Here is a 15645-nt window from a genome sequence, read left to right as displayed (position 1 = left end):
TCCACCTGGCAGCTGCTAGGTTGTAGACCATTTATCTTTGTGCAAAGCTGAGATCTGCCACTCCCTTTCCGCAGGTGGAAGTGTAGTTTTCAGGGGAAGCATGAGCCCAGGCCTGCTGTGTCTTTAAGACAATGAGGATATTTTTTGAGTGAGTTTCCTAGAAGAGAAAAAGGCTTGAGTAACTTTTGTGTCAAGAAGCTGCAGTTTTCCTTAAAACTATAATTTTAAAATTATGATTTTCCATGTCTTTTTATGTACCTTTATTTCTTTTATCTTACTCTTTTCCCCTTGAGGTTTTCTTCCCTTATTCCTAAGGGCTGTAGGAGCCAATGGTCAGTTTTCTTACAGCTGCTTTAGGCTAAGAGTGGGCACTGGTCTTGCCCAGCCAGGGACTGAAAATCTCATCCAGATTGATCTAAAGGAGACACAGGAACATCCAGTTCTGTTGTTTGATGACTATTATCCTTTGATGATCAGTTGTTTTGGAAAATCAGGACATCAGCAAGTCATTGAAGCTTAAGGCAGAGTCCGTGTTGCACTAATTTGTAAATGTCGGTCGTGCAGAAGACACATCTGCAGAGTTGTCGGGAGTAAGCACATAATGTTTGCTCTAATAATAGCACAGGTGAGCGTCAGCTTGGCTCAGAGCAGAGAAGTTTGAAGATATAAATGTTACAGCATGTTAAATGGGCAGGAGCTGAAAATTGAAACTAGACCCAAGATGGAAAAAACAAAAGACAGAGCAGAGACGAATCTCAAAACTGGGCAGAGACTGAGGACTTGAGGCTGGCGGTCGGAGGCTTGCCTCTCCTGCCAGACCCATGAAGGTCGCCATGCTGGGAAAAATGGAACTGCTGGGACACAGCTGTGCACCTCCCCGTGTCTTAAAGATAAACTGTAAAAGCAGTATAACCTCCACCTCCCTGCACTTTGCTGAGTTCTGCTTCTGTGAAATCCTGCTTGCTCCCCCACCTGGCTAAAGAACAGATAAATGTGAGAACAAGTGAAGAACCGGCTCAACTCTGGAAGGGTCTTTTGCTGGGCTCACTAGGGAGCCAATAAACCTGTTTCCTTTCCATTTTCTGAGTGCCCTCTCTTCCTGGTCTGCCTGCCTCTGAGTGCCATTTCAGAACAATTCAGGAACCAGCCCAAGGGGTGATGAGGATGAAAACCAAAGAGACACAGAAACAGGTTAAAATATCCCAGGGCCAGGCCGCTCATGCCTCCCTTCCACGTAGGGCCTGGAGCGACTGGCGCACCCAGACTCAGGACTCATCTCCCTCCCTCCCTCCCTCCACGACAGGACCTCAGATGTTTTTACTTTTCCCTGCAGCGTGTCAGGACGTGGGCGCACCCTCTTTCTTCTTAGTGCTCATTGAGGAGGCCAGTTAGGCCTCAATCTACCTCTCTGGTCTCCAGCAGAGTAATGGGGAATAGTGGTCCTCAAAATGATAGAAGATAAAACGAGGCCATATTTGGCGTAAGTTTGTATCTTTAATGTTAACTTCGGGTTGGGGATTTGGCTCAGTGGCTGCCTGCCTCATAAGTGCAAGGGCCTGAGAGTTTGATCCCCAGTACCAAACAAAAAAAAGATATGAGAGTTTAATGCTAGCCTCTGTTTGTCCTGTGGTGTTTATCCAAGTACGAAATGGAATTTCTAGGCAGACAGATATATGTCTAACAAAAAAACGAAATTGGACAACTGTGACTTAACTGTGTTATTAAGCAACTGTGGGTTAACCAGGTAACTATGCTGTCTGTAGAATGCGTGAGTGGCTGTGACAAGTTCGGTAATTTGTCACCGCAGGAGAGTAATGAACTCAGAAAGTACTGCTAGAACTCCCCCTGCCCCAAGCCCCGCTGCTCTCGTTTTGTGTAAACTCTGCTATATTCCCAGGGAAACTCCAAGGGACTTAAACCTCATAGATGTTTTTTTTAAAAATGACAAATAACTAACCAACCAAAGACTGCCAAATACTCTGCTTCTGCTTTTGTGCCTCCTACTTGCAACCCTATAAAACTGCTGGCCGCCGATATGCTGGGCCTACCTTCTTTGGGAGCTGTCCTAGCCAGGTCTGTCCATGTAATAAAAGAGCTGTACACTGCCTCCTGCCTCCCTGGGTGTCTTCCTCTCCCAGATTCAGTTTGCTTCAGTATAGCAGATAAAGTTTAAGAGCCCACAGACTCCTTGTTGTGGCAATAGGAAATTTAATCTTTTAAAATTTTAATTATAATGGCCAAGTGATCATCTAAATAAAGATATCTCTGATTTTATGTGAACTCTTATTGCAGGGCTCAGCACCTCTGGCCTTTCCTTTATAGGCCTAAAGATCTTGGTAGTGACTGTCTTCAAGGTAACGCAAACATACAAAGTTTGAAGTAAATAACAGACGGTGAGTTTATACCCCAAAGTAACACCGTGTAGAGGCTACAATGTTTATGGTGGCGTTTTTCTCCTACAAGTGACCTGTACAGGAAGCTAAATCTTCATCCCAGGGATACTGGAATGTACATCAAAATGTCACAGTGGTGCCCCCAAGACAGGCAGAAGGATGCTGTGGGAGAGTTGGGAGAGTGCTGGGACTGGAACCTGAGCACGAGGGCTGGAGGCTCCCGTGTTCCCCCTGCGGCCGCAGACTGGCAGTGACAGCTGAGGTGGTGTTTGGGGACCCTTTCTTTTCGGTTACTTTTCTGCTGAGTGTTTACGACTGGGTCAGAGTAGGACCCGTGAGATCCATCGTGTAAGGTCAGGTAAGGCTCCTCAGGTGTTACCTGGGGGAAGAGTCGCTCCGTCCTCGCCTCATTCCCTTTACCAGTGTCGTCCGCCTCGATGGGCCGTGGCCTTGCTTGACCGTGTGGCATCCCTCGGGAGCATGGGGAAGTTTTCCCCCAGTGACCTTCCTACTTGTGGGTCTCTCGGGTCCTCACAGTTTCCCTTCTCAGGAGATTGGGTGACTCACTGGGGCTGCAAGGTGCATTTAGTTCCTGGTCATGACATGAAAGGCACTATAGTCATCAAGGAATAGGGTGACAAAGTGGAGCTCATCGAATCGTTTGATTCTGCTCTGTGAGTCACTGTTAAGACGGTGGAAAGACACGCTACGACTGGGAGAAAATATTCTGAAGTTGCATATCCAACCAAGGACCGATGTCTAGACTACGGAAGGAACCCGTTAAACCTAACACGAAACAATCTGTTTAAGACATAGGCAAAAGAAGACATGTTACCAAGGGCTGAGACAAACATGAAAGAGTGTGGACCAGCCGGCTGTGGTGGCCTTATCCTCACCCTTTGGGAGGCAGAGGCAGGAAGACCACAAGTTTGAGCCCAGCCTGGGCAACTTAGCAACTTTGTGAGACCCTGTCTCAAAACAAAACAAAATTTGAAAAATACGTTTTTTTAAAAAAAAGGATTTTGGGATTTAGCTCAGTGTGAAGGCCCTGGGTTCAATCCCCAGTCTAGGGAGGGGTGAGATACGACACATGCATGCATGCATGACAGAGGTTTCACATCACCGATCCTTTGGGAAACACAGTTTAAATCCACAGAGAGGCCACGTGGTCAGGTGGGCTGAAAGCACGAGCTGACAGACGTCAGCTGAGGTGCCATGGATCGGGCCCTGCTGGTAGAAGGCGGGTTGCCCAAGTTTGCATCTGGCTGAAGCCTCAGCCCGTTGGGGCCCTCCTCCGTACAGGTGGGAGCCATCCCAGCAGCTTCCCGGGTAAGGCTCACAGCAGGCCTGCTCGGACAGGGTCTTCTGTCCACAGGAGGGACAGCCAAGCACTGAGAAAGGGATCTCGAAACCGCTGCAGCCCGCAAGAGGCCGGCGACTGAGTGTGGACGGCCAGCAGGGGGCGCCAGACTCCCAGACTGTGGCTCGCTGGCACTGTGCTTGAGCAGGAGGACGCTATGAAAAACAACCAAGCCAGGGCTGAGGGGAACGGCCCTTCCCGTGTCCTCCCCGCCCCAGCAGTGGCCGCCAGCCCTGTGCCTCTTGTCTCCTAGTCATCATCACCTGACTCTGCCCTGGACAGGCCTCACAGACAGGGCAGAGGGCAAGGTCCAAGCTGCAGGGCCCTGGGCTCTCCCCGACACCTGCCTGTCTACATCCCCAGGGCAGCTCTGAGGTCACCGTGAGGACCCTGCCTTCTTTCCTCCCCTCCCAGAGTGGTGGGGACCGGAGGTCAGCACCTTGGGTGATTCAGGCAGAGGGGCAGCCCCCAATCTCTGTCCTCAGAGCTGTAGTCTTGGGCCGATGTGACCGCCACCTCCAGGTCCTGGTGGGTGGAGACTGAGGACAGCATAGCAGGTGCACACCTGGGTGCAGCAGCCCTAGCCCTGTGTGGTCAGCTGCCAGGTGAGTGCGCCCAGAGGGTGGCCTGGGTTGGGACTCTCCTGCTCTGGGGACTTTCCTGGTCTGAGGGCCCTCCTGGTTTTGGGACTGTCCTGTCCTGACGAGGGGACTGTCCTGCTCTGGGGACACTCCTGCTCAAGGTACTCTTATCCCAAGCTGGGGATCTGCTCTGTGCTCCTCCCCCACCTTCCTGGGGCTGGGACTGAGGGGTCTTCAGTGGCTTCATTTCTTGGGGGTCCCTGTGTCCCTGGTGCTTCCTACGCCGTTTCTCCTGAGGGGGTTTGAGTGCTGCCACCTGGACAGGTAGCCTGTCCTCCCTGCCTCCACTTTTCCTCCTTGGAGCAGGCCTGCCCTCGATTTGGTGACACGTATGACGGTGTCTGCATTCTTGGGGGGACAGGCAGTAGGATAAAAGTCTCAGGTATCAGTGTGCCGGGGCTCGGAGCATTTCCAGCTGGGCTGTCCTAGGCTGCAGGGTCCAGCGGGCAGCTGGTTCCAGGTGTGGGGCGGGGGAGCAGCGCCCCTCTGCAGCAGGTTGGAGTGGTTGGGGGTGAGCCCTGAACTGTGCAGAAGGTGTGGGTGCCCAGGCCCAGGAATAGCATGCAGTCTGCCTGGTCAGCTGCCCGGGCCCTCTGGGGCCAATGAGAAAGTCTCAGATTCAGGGTGGAGACTTTCAAGGCTGGATTTTCAAAAAGAAACAGAGGTCTTTGTTAAGAGGCCCCGCAGGAGCACACTCACATCCCCCACCCTGCTAGGCCTGGCTGAGGCTCCCAGACAAACCTGCCCTGGGCGAGGCTGGGTGAGCCCTGAGTCTTGAGGGCAGAGGAGGCCTGGGGGAGGAGAGTGGGGTGCCCCGTAGCACAGGGGTGGGGCCTCCGGTCCTTCCTGTGGGTTCCTCAGGGGCCACCACAGCCCTGACAGTGGCTTTGGAAAGGGCTATCCTAGACCCTGTGGGCTATCCTCAGACCTGTGGCAGGACCGACGGAAACTGGGTGGGTAGGGTTGGAGTCTTGCTGCCTACTGCTGCCCCATTGGCCCACAGGTGCCTGCGCCCACCATGGGGCTGTCCTGGAAGGAGTGGATCTTCATGGTCCTCCTGGGGGTGGCCACAGCCTCGGGCCTCACTGTGCTTGTCCTTATCCTGGTAGAGACGACCAGCATCCTGCTACCTGCAGAAACCAAGGTGCACCCTGGACTGTTGGGGGTGGGGTGGGGCAGCTGGCTGCAGGACCCCCCACTGACCCAGTGTCCCCCCAGTTCGGGATCGTGTTCGATGCTGGCTCCTCCCACACATCCCTTTTTGTGTACCAGTGGCCAGCGGACAAGGAGAAGGACACAGGCGTGGTTAGCCAGGCTCTAGCCTGCCAGGTGGAAGGTCAGCGGGCAGTTCCTGGGCGGACCTGGTGGGGAAGGGGCCCAGTGAGAGGGCGGAGGTCAGGCACCGCTGCATCAGGGCTCTGAGAGGCTAGGTCACATCCTGAGTGGAGCAGCTGCAGTGCCAGGCTGGACTGCACCCCTGTGGGACCCGCACCCCACTTTCCCCTGCTGACTGTGCATCTCCCTGACCCTTACTACCCACCTGGGGGACTGTGGGGTGCCAATGGCCAGGCCCGCAGCTCCGTGGACAGCAGGGGACAGGGCTGGAGGTCGTGCGGGCCTGCAGACACTGCACAGGCGTAGGGCACACCAGGGGGTCCACGCTGATCTCAGGTCTTCAGTGACACAAGCAAGGCCGCAGCCATGGGTTGCAAGCCTCAGGGTGTGTTCGCATCAGGAGTCACCATTCGGACCCTAACTTTGGCCTGCACCTTGTGCCGGGCACCATTTCAGGGCCCGGGATTTCCTCCTACGCCTCAGACCCCTCGCAGGCGGGCGAGAGTCTGAGGGGCTGCCTGGAGGAGGCACTGGCGCTGGTGCCAGATGCCCAGCACAGGGAGACGCCCACATTCCTGGGGGCCACAGCTGGCATGAGGCTGCTCAGGTGAGGGTCAGGGTTGGGGTCCTGAAATCCAGAGTGGGGCCAGCAGGGCTGAGCCTGGCTTCCCGCCAGCTTGGCCCCCATCCCCTGCCCAGACAGAAGAACAGCTCCCAGGCGGGGAACATCCTCGAGGCTGTCTCCCAGGTCTTAGGCCAATCTCCCCTGGATTTCTGGGGTGCTGAGGTGCTGGCTGGGCAGGATGAAGGAGCCTTTGGCTGGATCACTGTAAACTACCTGCTGGGAAGGCTGATCCAGGTGCGTGGTGGCTGGAGGGTAGGCAGACAGGGTGGTGGGGCGTGGCCCTGGCTGAGGCCCTGTCTGTGCGCAGTACTCCTCCGGACAGTGGACACAGCCTGCCGATGGGATGCTGCTGGGCACCCTGGACATGGGGGGTGCCTCCACCCAGATCTGCTTTGCTCCCAGTGGCCCCATCCTGGACCAGAGCTCCCAGGCCACCTTCCACCTGTACGGTACCAACTACAGGGTCTACACGCACAGCCACCTCTGCTACGGGCGCGACCAAGTGCTGCTCAGGCTCCTGGCTGGGCTGCTACAGGTTGGGCCGTGTGGGGAGCCCAGCGTGGGGAGGCCAGGGGGCAGTGGCTGGAGCTCATCCCTCAACCCCCCTGCAGAGCAGCCCGGCCACTCTGCTGCGACACCCATGCTACCACAGTGGCTACCAGACCACCCTGCCCCTGGCTGCCCTGTCTGAGTCACCCTGCATCCACACCGCTGTGCCCCTGGACCCCACACAGAACCTCACAGTTGAGGGAACGGGCAACCCCGGGGCCTGTGTCGCAGCCATTCGTGGACTCTTCAACTACAGCTGCCGGGACCATGGAGACTGTGCCTTTGATGGTGTCTACCAGCCCCCCGTGCAGGGCCACTTCTATGTGAGCACCTGGTACCCCGCTCCCTCCAGGCCAGGTGTCGCTGACACCAGGATGGCGCACAGGAGCCTTGGGTGGCTCAGGGACTCAGGCGTGTGCACACAAGGCATGCACAGCCTCTCCCTTCCCTCTAGGCCTTCTCCAACTTCTACTACACCTTCCGCTTCCTGAACCTCACCTCCAGGCAGCCGCTGGGCGCTGCCAATGCCACGGTCTGGAAATTCTGTCAGAGGCCCTGGAAGCTGGTGGGTGACCCGTCCCCTGCCCCAGCCCTTCCTGTCCTGTGGGTTTCTTGGAACTGGATTTCATGTGGAGCCCACGGCCGCAGGGTGGAGGTACTGTGGGTAGGGAGAAGTGGAGCCCCTGTTGCTCCAGGTGAAGGGGGTCCAGCCTCTGGTTGTCATGGTGGCTGCCCTGGGCCTCTCCTGCTCTGCATGTTTCCTGTGGGGACAAGGGAGTGCATCCCTATTGTCTGGAGGCTCCACTATCCAGGTCACACGGGGAGCATTCAGGGTCCTGGAGCCTCACTGGCTCCTGGGCACACTGGCCCTAGGTGGAAAACAGCTACCCTGGACAGGAACGCTGGTTGCCTGACTACTGTGCCTCAGGCCTGTACATCCTCACACTGCTGAGGGATGGCTACGGCTTCCAAGAGGAGAGCTGGCCCAGCATAGAATTCCAGAAGCAGGTGATGCACCCTGGGTATGAGTCCCAGGCTGGGGTCTGGAGCAGCTTCCGGGAACCCTGAGCCACTCTGTGCTCCACAGGCCGGCGGGACAGACTTTGGCTGGACGCTGGGCTACATGCTGAACCTGACTGGCATGATCCCAGCTGAGGCACCAGCTGAGGGGCGGGCACAGAGCTACGGGGTGTGGGTGGCTGGAGTGGCACTCGCTGTGCTGACTCTGCTGGCCATTCTCGGGGCTGTCGCAGTCCATCTCTTCTGGCTGCAAGACTAGGCCAGGCCTCACCAAAACAGACTGTGGGGGTCGCAGCTGGAATCCGTGAGCATCTGAGTCATTCACACATCGGTAGCCCAGTCAGCAGGCAGTGCTGGAGGGAGAAGCCTGGATGTTCTGTGAACCTTGCTGTGGCTCCCTGGCCCTTCTCTGGGTCTTGGCCCCTCTCCTCCCAGCCACTGGGCAGCTGGATGTTCTTGCACCAACTGACCAACCCTGAAGCGCCCCAAGGTAGCCTCTGGGACTCCTGTTCCCCTTGGTGATCAGAGGACCTGCGGAAGTGGCACCACAGGCCAGCACGCCCTGCACCCTCCCAGGTGCCCAGCTGGTCCCTCTCCTGGCCAAGCCCACAACATAGAACAAGTGGTGGTGTTGTTTTTATTAAACCTTCTGCCACAAGAACTGCTCAGAGCCAGTCTTCCTGCTGGGGCCCTGAGGCCCTGGGCGCTTCTCCACCAGCTGGAACCACAAAGCTCTTGGGGAAGATGCCGATGTCGCCGTCCCGGTGCCCCTCCAGCCAGGCCTCATCCACTGCAGGGAGGGTGGACACCAGTCAGGGTCTGTGCCTGCATAGCCGGGCCTGGACTACACCCACCTGGGCAGCTGCAGGTACCTTCGCCCAGGACGTCCACCAAGGCCCCTCGGCGGAGGTCCAGGTCCTCAGGGCCCTGGGCTGAATAGTCGTGCTGGGCCAACACCTGGTACAGCACCGGCCGGCCCGCGGCACCCTGCGGCAGGAGGTGGCTGAGGGGGCAGGGCAAGGCCTCCCCGCCATCCAGCCCCTGCCCGTGTCCACACCCACTCTCTCCTCTTCTTAGCGCCTGCTCATGTCCCCACTTGGCTCACCCGGCACCGGAGCCGCAGCCCTCGGGGGCCGGATGCCGCATCCCTCCATGCCTTCTGCAGGGTGGCCTCCCCGGGGATGGGGACCCAGAGCTTGCCATCCTCCGGGGCCCAGTAACTGCCGAGAAAGCACTTAGGTTGGACGGTGAGGGTCACCCTGCCCACCCCCACAGCACACCTGCACCCACCTAAGCTGTGCCCGCTGGGCCTGGGCAGGGAGGGCTTCAGCCAGCAGGGCCCGAAGGCTGGCCAACCCGGCTCCTCTGGGTGCCTGCAGTCCCACGGTGAGAATGCACTGCACGGTGACCGTGGCAGCGTCCCTGGAGTCCTGCACAGCTGCTCCCTGGGGTGGGTGCGGGCAGTTCTGAGATCCCCAGCCAGTGGGTTTCTGGCCCAAGTGTAAGGGAAGATGGGGTAGACCAGGGGTTCAGTGCGTATCTTACCCCAGTGCTCATAGGGTCCTGGGAAGGGCCTGGCCCAGGCAGCCCTGAGGAAGATGCAGAGGTCAGGTGAGTGGCTGGAGGAGCCGAGGAATAGCCCGAAGGCAGCTGCCGCAGCCCCACACTCACCTTGGGGGACCAAAGCCCTGGTCCTAGCTCACTCCCTTCGCAGAGCCCCCAAGCACCCAGGACCCCCTCACCTGTAGATGGAGGGGCTGGTTTGCCAGCTGGCACCACCTGGGACCTCTGCAAGGGAAGCCACAGGTGAGTCCTGGGGCAGGGTCCAGGAGCTGGGGTATCCCACACGTGGGGGCCCTAGATTCTAGGAAGGAAGGCTGAGGTGACACCTTTAGCCAAGGGGCAGGATGGAGGTCCTGCCAGGGCTATCTGCTCCTAACCTGTCCCACACTTTGTCACCTTGTTTCCTTGCACCCGGGATGGACAGATAGGGCCTGAAGAGTGGTTAAGGTGGTGTAAAGCCACTTGTGCTGACCTGACCACTCGTCCCCCTGCCCAGGCCCTGAAGTCCCTTTCTGCCCCATCAGGCCCCATGGTGGGCTGGCTTGTCCCCTCCCGGTGCCAGCTCCACTCACCATCTCCTGGGAGGTGACAGGCAGGCAGCTGTCAGCCCGCCCGGGGGGGTCAGAGCTGGCTTCCCTTGCTGCATCTCGGGAGCTGTCATGGGTTCTGGCTCCTCTGGGATCCAAGGCTTGGGGCCTAGGAGGGGGTCCCTGAGGTGAGGTGTAGGAGGTGGTGCTGGTGTAGGGTCCCAGGATTTGTCCTACTCAGTGCCCCCAATTTGAGCGACCCGTCTCAGTGGCTTCGTGTGTCAGCGTGCCATTTACCAGCCTGGTGAGGCCATGTCCCCTCCCTGGGCAGCTTAGCTTGGACCTCCCCTCACCCTGGAGCTGCTGAGGTTCACGGAGACCCCGGGTCTCAGCCTCCACCATGTCCCCAATTCCTGGAGGGGACGATAGGAACTGGGGTGGGGCCAAGGGGCCAGACACCCCTTTCCTGGCACTGGGAGCTCCAGGCAGTTTCAGTCTGCAAACAGGTGGTGATGGTCCCATCCCGACAGCCCGGTCCACAGGACCTTGCCCTAAAGGAGGGGAGGTGTGTGGGGGACAGGCCCCTCCTACCATGGTGCAGCCCCGCAGCCAGCTTCACCATGGGCTCCCCGTCCCTGTGGGCACAAAGTGACTGAGGATGGAGGGCAAATGAGAGGGCCCTGGCCCCAAACCTTAAGGAGGACCATGGCCAGATGGCCCACAGGCAGACAGCACAGTCACCCCTTTACTATCAGAGGTCAGGGTCCCAGGAGAGGAAGGGGTTCAGAAGTGCTGTTCTCAGGGTGGGCAGCCCTGTGTAAGCCAGGCAGGACAAGCTGGGCCGTGGGGCAGCCCCTAACCCACCTGTGGAGGCTGGACGCCTGAGGGCCAGGCATCAGGGACAGCAGGGATCACCACCTGGTGGGGGCAAGGGGGACAGTTGGGTGGGGCCCTGCAGGGTCTGTTCCCCCAGCCTGCACTGGCTCCCAGCCGACCACATCTTAGGGGCCATCCATATCCAATCCAAGACCACTAGGCCATTATGGCAGGAAATTCATGGCGGAAACTCCCGTGGTGGTCATTTCAAGTCTTGCACGACTTCTACACCGTGTTTCTGTAGCAGTGTAACCAGTGAACTCAGCGAATACACGAACACGGCCCCTCTCTGAGTGCCCCAGGCACACGGTCATGTCCTGTCATGGCTCCTTGGGCACCAGCACTGTTGCTAGAGACCATAGGTGTGTGGCCAGCCTGGAGGCCCCAGTACCAAATCTGCATGGCCCTTCATGACACTAGGAGCTTCTATTGTCCCCGAACTGCTCCCCTGTCTTTGGAGGTGGGGGGCTTGCCTGGCCTGTGATCTTGGCAGTGCTGCCTGGCCCTGACAGGGCCAACGTGGCCCAAGCCAACCACTGTGTCCCTCCCCAGGCCCCCGAGGTGTGCAGTGGAGACAGACGTGTGGAGATGTGGAGGCCAGGAGAGCATGGCTACGGCCCAGGCAGGAGGGACAGCGCCTCCACTGAGCCCCTGTCAGCAGGGCACTCCTCCAGGCCCCGCTTGGGCGATGTCACCCCAACTCTGCCCAGCCTCAGATGCCTTTGGCAGGACCCACATATCCCTGTGAACACGGTAAGGTGCTCAGCATAGGAGCCATTGTACCTGCTCAGCACAGGCTCAGGCGCCCTGGCCCCAAGGCAGCCCACACCTTACCTTGGCCTTGCCCAGGAAATCCATGGGCTCCAGGTGCTCCAGGTACCTCCTGTGTGGCCGGAAGACCTTGCCGGGGGGAACCTGACGTGGCTGCAGAGGGGCCTGCTTCTGGGAGCAGAGGCATTACAGAATTGGTGGCCGCTGGGCATAGCTGCAGAGCCCCAGGCCTGGGAACAGGGGAACCTGCTGGAGACCCCCCTCCCCGCTTCCCACAGGCCCAGGGCCACGTCCCCCAGAAGCTTCTTCATGTCATCTGGCTGGTCTTGAGGGTGAGCTTCAAATACCAGCCCAAAGCTGCAGGCCACAGGCCAACCTGCAGTTGGCACCCCTCGCCTGCCCTCACCTGCACTTGGTACAGAGCCGCAGTCAGGCCCTCCTGTGCCCTCTCTGGCCACCTGGCCACGGCCTCAGCCAGTGTGTTGGTGGCCTCAGCCCAGAGTCCCAGCTGGCACTGTGCAGATGCCACATTGTACTGTACCTGGGAGGAAAGGTGGTGACACAGGGGTCAGATCCCAAGTCTAGTTCCTATCTGGGTCCTCACTGGCCCCTCACTGCCCCACACCTGGAGCCTCACCTGGGCCCTCACCTGTCCCACACCTGGGCTCCCCAGCCACAGCAGCTAGAGCTGTCTGGCATTCAGCTGATGTGGGGGCTGTGAGCAGGGACCAGGCTACCTGTGCCTTCTGCCTGTCACGGGCAGCTGCGTGACCAAGGCCAGGCCTCGTGCAGCACTCTACTGTCCATCTCCAAATGCCTCCTGGGCCGATCACCTCCATCCTGCACATGGCTGCACCTCCTCCATGCTTGCTGCTTCCTGTACCTGCGAGTCTGGGATGCATCTGAAGAGGGTCCCATGGACCCCGGGCCCCAAAGCACACAACCAAGCTGGCTTTGCTTCACCAAGAGACACCCATCAATCTCCCCTTGAGCCTCTGTCCCTGCAGCTGGCTGGCTGTATGGCCCCAAGTTCCTGCAGCTGGCACCCCGTACCTGGCCTATGCTGCTTGGTTCCCTGAGCTGGTGAGCAGGGTGGGCCCTTGGCCCTGGCTTCCATGCTGACACCAGGGGCTCCCACGTGGCTCATATGCTGGGCTTGTATTTTCCCTGTGCCCTCAAGGCAGGGAGCCCCAGAACGCACCCACCTCTACTCTGCCCCAGCAAAGCGTGGCCAGAGATCTCGAGGTTCTGGAAGTCCACCCACCATGCCCACAACGCAACCCCATCCACTGGGAACAGCACAGGGCCCATGGCACCTGGCACTCATGAGCCCCGTGGCCTTACCTCCCAGGCCTGCAGCCGGAAACACAGGCCCAGCTGTGTGTAGTCGATAACGCTGTTACCCCGCAGCTGCGCCAGGGCCAGCTGGAAGTCAGACAAAGCCTCCTGGAACCTGTAGGCAGGGGTTTCTCAGTGGAGCACAGCCTGTGGGGGGCACTTGGGGGCACCCAGCCTGCCCTGCTCCGGGGGACCCACAGGAGTGCCAATGGGCATCTTGTCCAGATGGACAGGCCAAGGGGCAGCATGCCATGTGCTGATGGAGGGGCTGGGGCCAGGGCTGAGTTTGCTCCGGCTCTGCCAGAGGTATCCGCTGCCCCACTGCCCACCTGCCTCCCCACAAATCAAACTCCCACCTCCCCCAGGCAGGCTGACCACTGGCCACCCTGAGTCCACCTCTAGGAGGGGACAAGGTGACCAGGATGTGTCCAGGACAAGCCTTCGGGTTCCTCATTTGCCAAATGGGCATAATCACCAGGTCTGTGTTGCTACAGAAAGGTAAGGAGCGAGCGCAGGATACCAAGAAAGCCTTGTGAAGCTTGGCAGGGACGAGGGCTGTGTGAGACCACGACCCTGGTATGACTGCAGCGGCCTCACCCAGGCCAGAGTCACAGGAGCAGAGGGGGAGCTACAGAAACAAAGGGCTGTTGGATGGGGAACAAGGGGCCCCTGTGCTCACCGCTCCAGCTGGAAGTGAGCCACGCCCCGCTGGAGGAAGCCAACAGCCATGCAGGTGTCCTTGGTCACAGCTTGGTCAAATGCCTAGGGACAAACACGGAACGCCAAGGCTGTAGCCTCGATGCCATCTCCCAGGGGTGCTGTCCTGTCCAGCGCCTTTGGGCACCAGCCTAGGCAGGTGTCACTCAGCTCTTGTGCTGCCACAGCCCAGCTGCCCATAGCACCCGGCCACAGGCTCAGGAACAGTCTCAGCGGGGATGGAAGCCAGTTTTCCACCACAAGGACAAGGATGCAGAAGGAAATGTGCTGCTGTGTCAGTAGCAGCTGCCTCGGGGGTGGAGTTCTGTGAGTTCGTCTTTTTAAAATCCCTTTTCGGGAGCTCATACAAAATGGCACAGTAGGATGTAAGGATCAGAGCAACCCAGATGTCAGAATGAGACCTGTCCATGTGGAAACCACTGCTCTTCCCCCACCAGATCCAGAAACAAGGACAGTGTCCATCAGTAAAACCAGGCAGGAGGAGGGGACTGTGGCTCAGCCCCACAGAACCAGTCTGCGGTGGCAGACATGTGACTGAACTGGGTTTGGCCTGACCTTTGCAAGTGCAGTTGGGCCTGAAGGTGGTGTGGCTGCCATTTACTGCCCTACCACACCCAGCAGGCAAATCAAACATTGCACAAGTTTCTTACCAGCAGGCAGCAATTCAGCTAGGCCCCTCCTTGTCTCCTGCCCCTAGACAGCCAGTTTTGTCAACTGTAGCTGCTTGTCTGTTGTTCAGAATCTCCCTGTCCCTACCTTGCCTAAGCTGCCAGCACTGCTCAGGACAGTACCTTCTCTTCATCTTCAGGTGGAGGACTTAACCTGGCCCCAGCCTGCTCACACCACACTTTAGGGTGGGTGAGGATGGGTCCACCTGCCTGACTCACTCTGGCAGCTTCCTTCTTGCACAGGCTTAAGGTGGAAGCTGTTACTGAGATAACTGGTGCAAATGTGGGTGTAAGAAATAGTGGAGAGACAGCCGTGCCTGCCCGGCTCCCCTGTGGGGGTGACTTTGGGCACTGGGTCCTCATCTGTATGGTGTCCGGGCAGCTGCCGCAGTTCATCAGACAGCAGGAACCCGGCCCACCAAGTGGTGGGCAGGGTGCTTCTTGTCACATCTCCAAGAACAGGCATCACTTTGAGATCTGGAAGTGTTTGAAAAGGAGGCTGTGTGCACCTGGATCTCCGGGTGTTTCCAGAAGTAGGTGGGGACACAGCAAGAGCGGAGAGTTGAGGAGGAGACCCTGTCTGTTGCCTTCTCCAAGGGCCCTGCTAGGCCCACAGCCTCATACCCCGGCTGGCCGAGGCAGCCTGGATCTGGAAGTCTGACCAGGTGCTGGCCCTGGCCTCCTGGGGCCACTGTGGAGGCACTGAAGGATGCTGGGCAGCACCGCAGGCACACAGCTCCCACCTTCCTCCAGGGGAGGGACCCAGGGAAGGGCCATCCAGCGGAGCCCAGAGGAGCTTCAGGGCCAGGGCAGGGCAGCCTGGTGGCCAGGGCTGGCAGCACCTCTCCCGGATCCCCAGGGTGGAGGGCCGTGCCTGCAGCGGGGTCTCCAGGCGCTTCCTGGCCTCCCTGGACCCTAAGTGGTGCACCCTGTCCCAGCGCTCACCCGCAGCGCGGCCTCCGGGTCCCCGGCCAGCAGGTGCACGCAGCCCACGTTGAAGCTCATCCTGGAGGGCATCTTCGTGACGCCGGAGAAGAGGCGCAGCGCACAGCTCCAGTCCCCACGCGCCACAGCCTCCACACCCCTGTGCCAGTCGCGCACTTGCTCCCCGAGCGAGCACATGGTGGCGAGGACACCTGCTCGGGCGGGACTGAGGGTGCTAAGCACCGAGGACCGTGAGGGGACAGCGGCTTGGGCTGGTGGGGGCGCTCGGAAGCGGACAGCTTATAGCAGCGCCCGCCCTGGGCTTTGGGGCCTGCTGG

General features: G+C 59.0%; 2 protein-coding genes and 1 long non-coding RNA gene across 10 annotated transcripts; 1 reads left to right on the top strand and 2 right to left on the bottom strand.

The window, feature by feature from the left end:
* Positions 1–3443: 3443 nt before the first annotated feature.
* Positions 3444–6253, bottom strand: LOC117284330. Its single transcript, XR_004515397.1, has 5 exons — positions 5935–6253; positions 5664–5755; positions 5136–5524; positions 4193–5034; positions 3444–3908 (listed from the first exon to the last, which is right to left on the bottom strand). It is a non-coding gene; the product is annotated as an uncharacterized LOC117284330 (long non-coding RNA).
* On the top strand, positions 4278–8584 carry Entpd8 (ectonucleoside triphosphate diphosphohydrolase 8). 2 transcript variants are annotated; one of them, XM_010608784.2, is made up of 10 exons: positions 4278–4358; positions 5398–5538; positions 5613–5730; positions 6186–6336; positions 6429–6588; positions 6662–6889; positions 6966–7226; positions 7358–7468; positions 7777–7911; positions 7991–8584. In XM_010608784.2, exons 2-10 carry the CDS (start codon positions 5413–5415, stop codon positions 8180–8182), a joined length of 1482 nt encoding a protein of 493 aa, XP_010607086.1. In that variant the 5' UTR covers positions 4278–4358; positions 5398–5412; the 3' UTR covers positions 8183–8584. The 2 variants fall into 2 exon arrangements, with proteins under 2 accessions (XP_010607086.1, XP_033614977.1); XM_033759086.1 differs by lacking the exon at positions 6429–6588 and having other exon boundaries at positions 6757–6889.
* On the bottom strand, positions 8195–15639 carry Noxa1 (NADPH oxidase activator 1). Of its 7 annotated transcripts, XM_010608777.3 has the most exons (15): positions 15329–15639; positions 13678–13760; positions 13005–13113; positions 12067–12201; positions 11724–11831; positions 10878–10931; positions 10605–10648; positions 10059–10182; positions 9666–9711; positions 9469–9512; positions 9214–9389; positions 9029–9143; positions 8796–8910; positions 8570–8713; positions 8195–8276 (listed from the first exon to the last, which is right to left on the bottom strand). In XM_010608777.3, exons 1-14 carry the CDS (start codon positions 15503–15505, stop codon positions 8589–8591), a joined length of 1455 nt encoding a protein of 484 aa, XP_010607079.1. In that variant the 5' UTR covers positions 15506–15639; the 3' UTR covers positions 8195–8276; positions 8570–8588. The 7 variants fall into 7 exon arrangements, with proteins under 7 accessions (XP_010607079.1, XP_010607078.1, XP_010607081.1 ...); XM_010608776.3 differs by lacking the exon at positions 8195–8276 and having other exon boundaries at positions 8547–8713; XM_010608779.3 differs by lacking the exon at positions 8195–8276 and having other exon boundaries at positions 8547–8713; positions 9214–9368.
* Positions 15640–15645: the final 6 nt, after the last annotated feature.

The sequence above is a fragment of the Fukomys damarensis genome, unplaced genomic scaffold, assembly GCF_012274545.1.
Source record: "Fukomys damarensis isolate Sample0158 unplaced genomic scaffold, DMR_v1.0_HiC HiC_scaffold_36, whole genome shotgun sequence".
Taxonomy (NCBI): domain Eukaryota; kingdom Metazoa; phylum Chordata; class Mammalia; order Rodentia; family Bathyergidae; genus Fukomys; species Fukomys damarensis.
The sequence above is the reverse complement of the archived record's forward strand: the minus strand, read 5'-3'. Positions and strand labels throughout refer to the sequence as shown.

Excerpts from the sequence above, each read along its gene's own strand:
- Noxa1 (XM_010608777.3), bottom strand. The coding sequence starts at position 15,505 with ATGTGCTCGCTCGGGGAGCAAGTGCGCGACTGGCACAGGGGTGTGGAG. Across the intron at positions 13,114-13,677 it reads GCTCACTTCCAGCTGGAGCG|GTTCCAGGAGGCTTTGTCTG; the intron begins GTGAGCACAGGG and ends CCCTGCCTACAG. Across the intron at positions 9,712-10,058 it reads CTGTCACCTCCCAGGAGATG|AGGTCCCAGGTGGTGCCAGC; the intron begins GTGAGTGGAGCT and ends CTTCCCTTGCAG.
- Entpd8 (XM_010608784.2), top strand. The coding sequence starts at position 5,413 with ATGGGGCTGTCCTGGAAGGAGTGGATCTTCATGGTCCTCCTGGGGGTG. Across the intron at positions 5,731-6,185 it reads TCTAGCCTGCCAGGTGGAAG|GGCCCGGGATTTCCTCCTAC; the intron begins GTCAGCGGGCAG and ends GCACCATTTCAG. Across the intron at positions 6,337-6,428 it reads GCTGGCATGAGGCTGCTCAG|ACAGAAGAACAGCTCCCAGG; the intron begins GTGAGGGTCAGG and ends TCCCCTGCCCAG.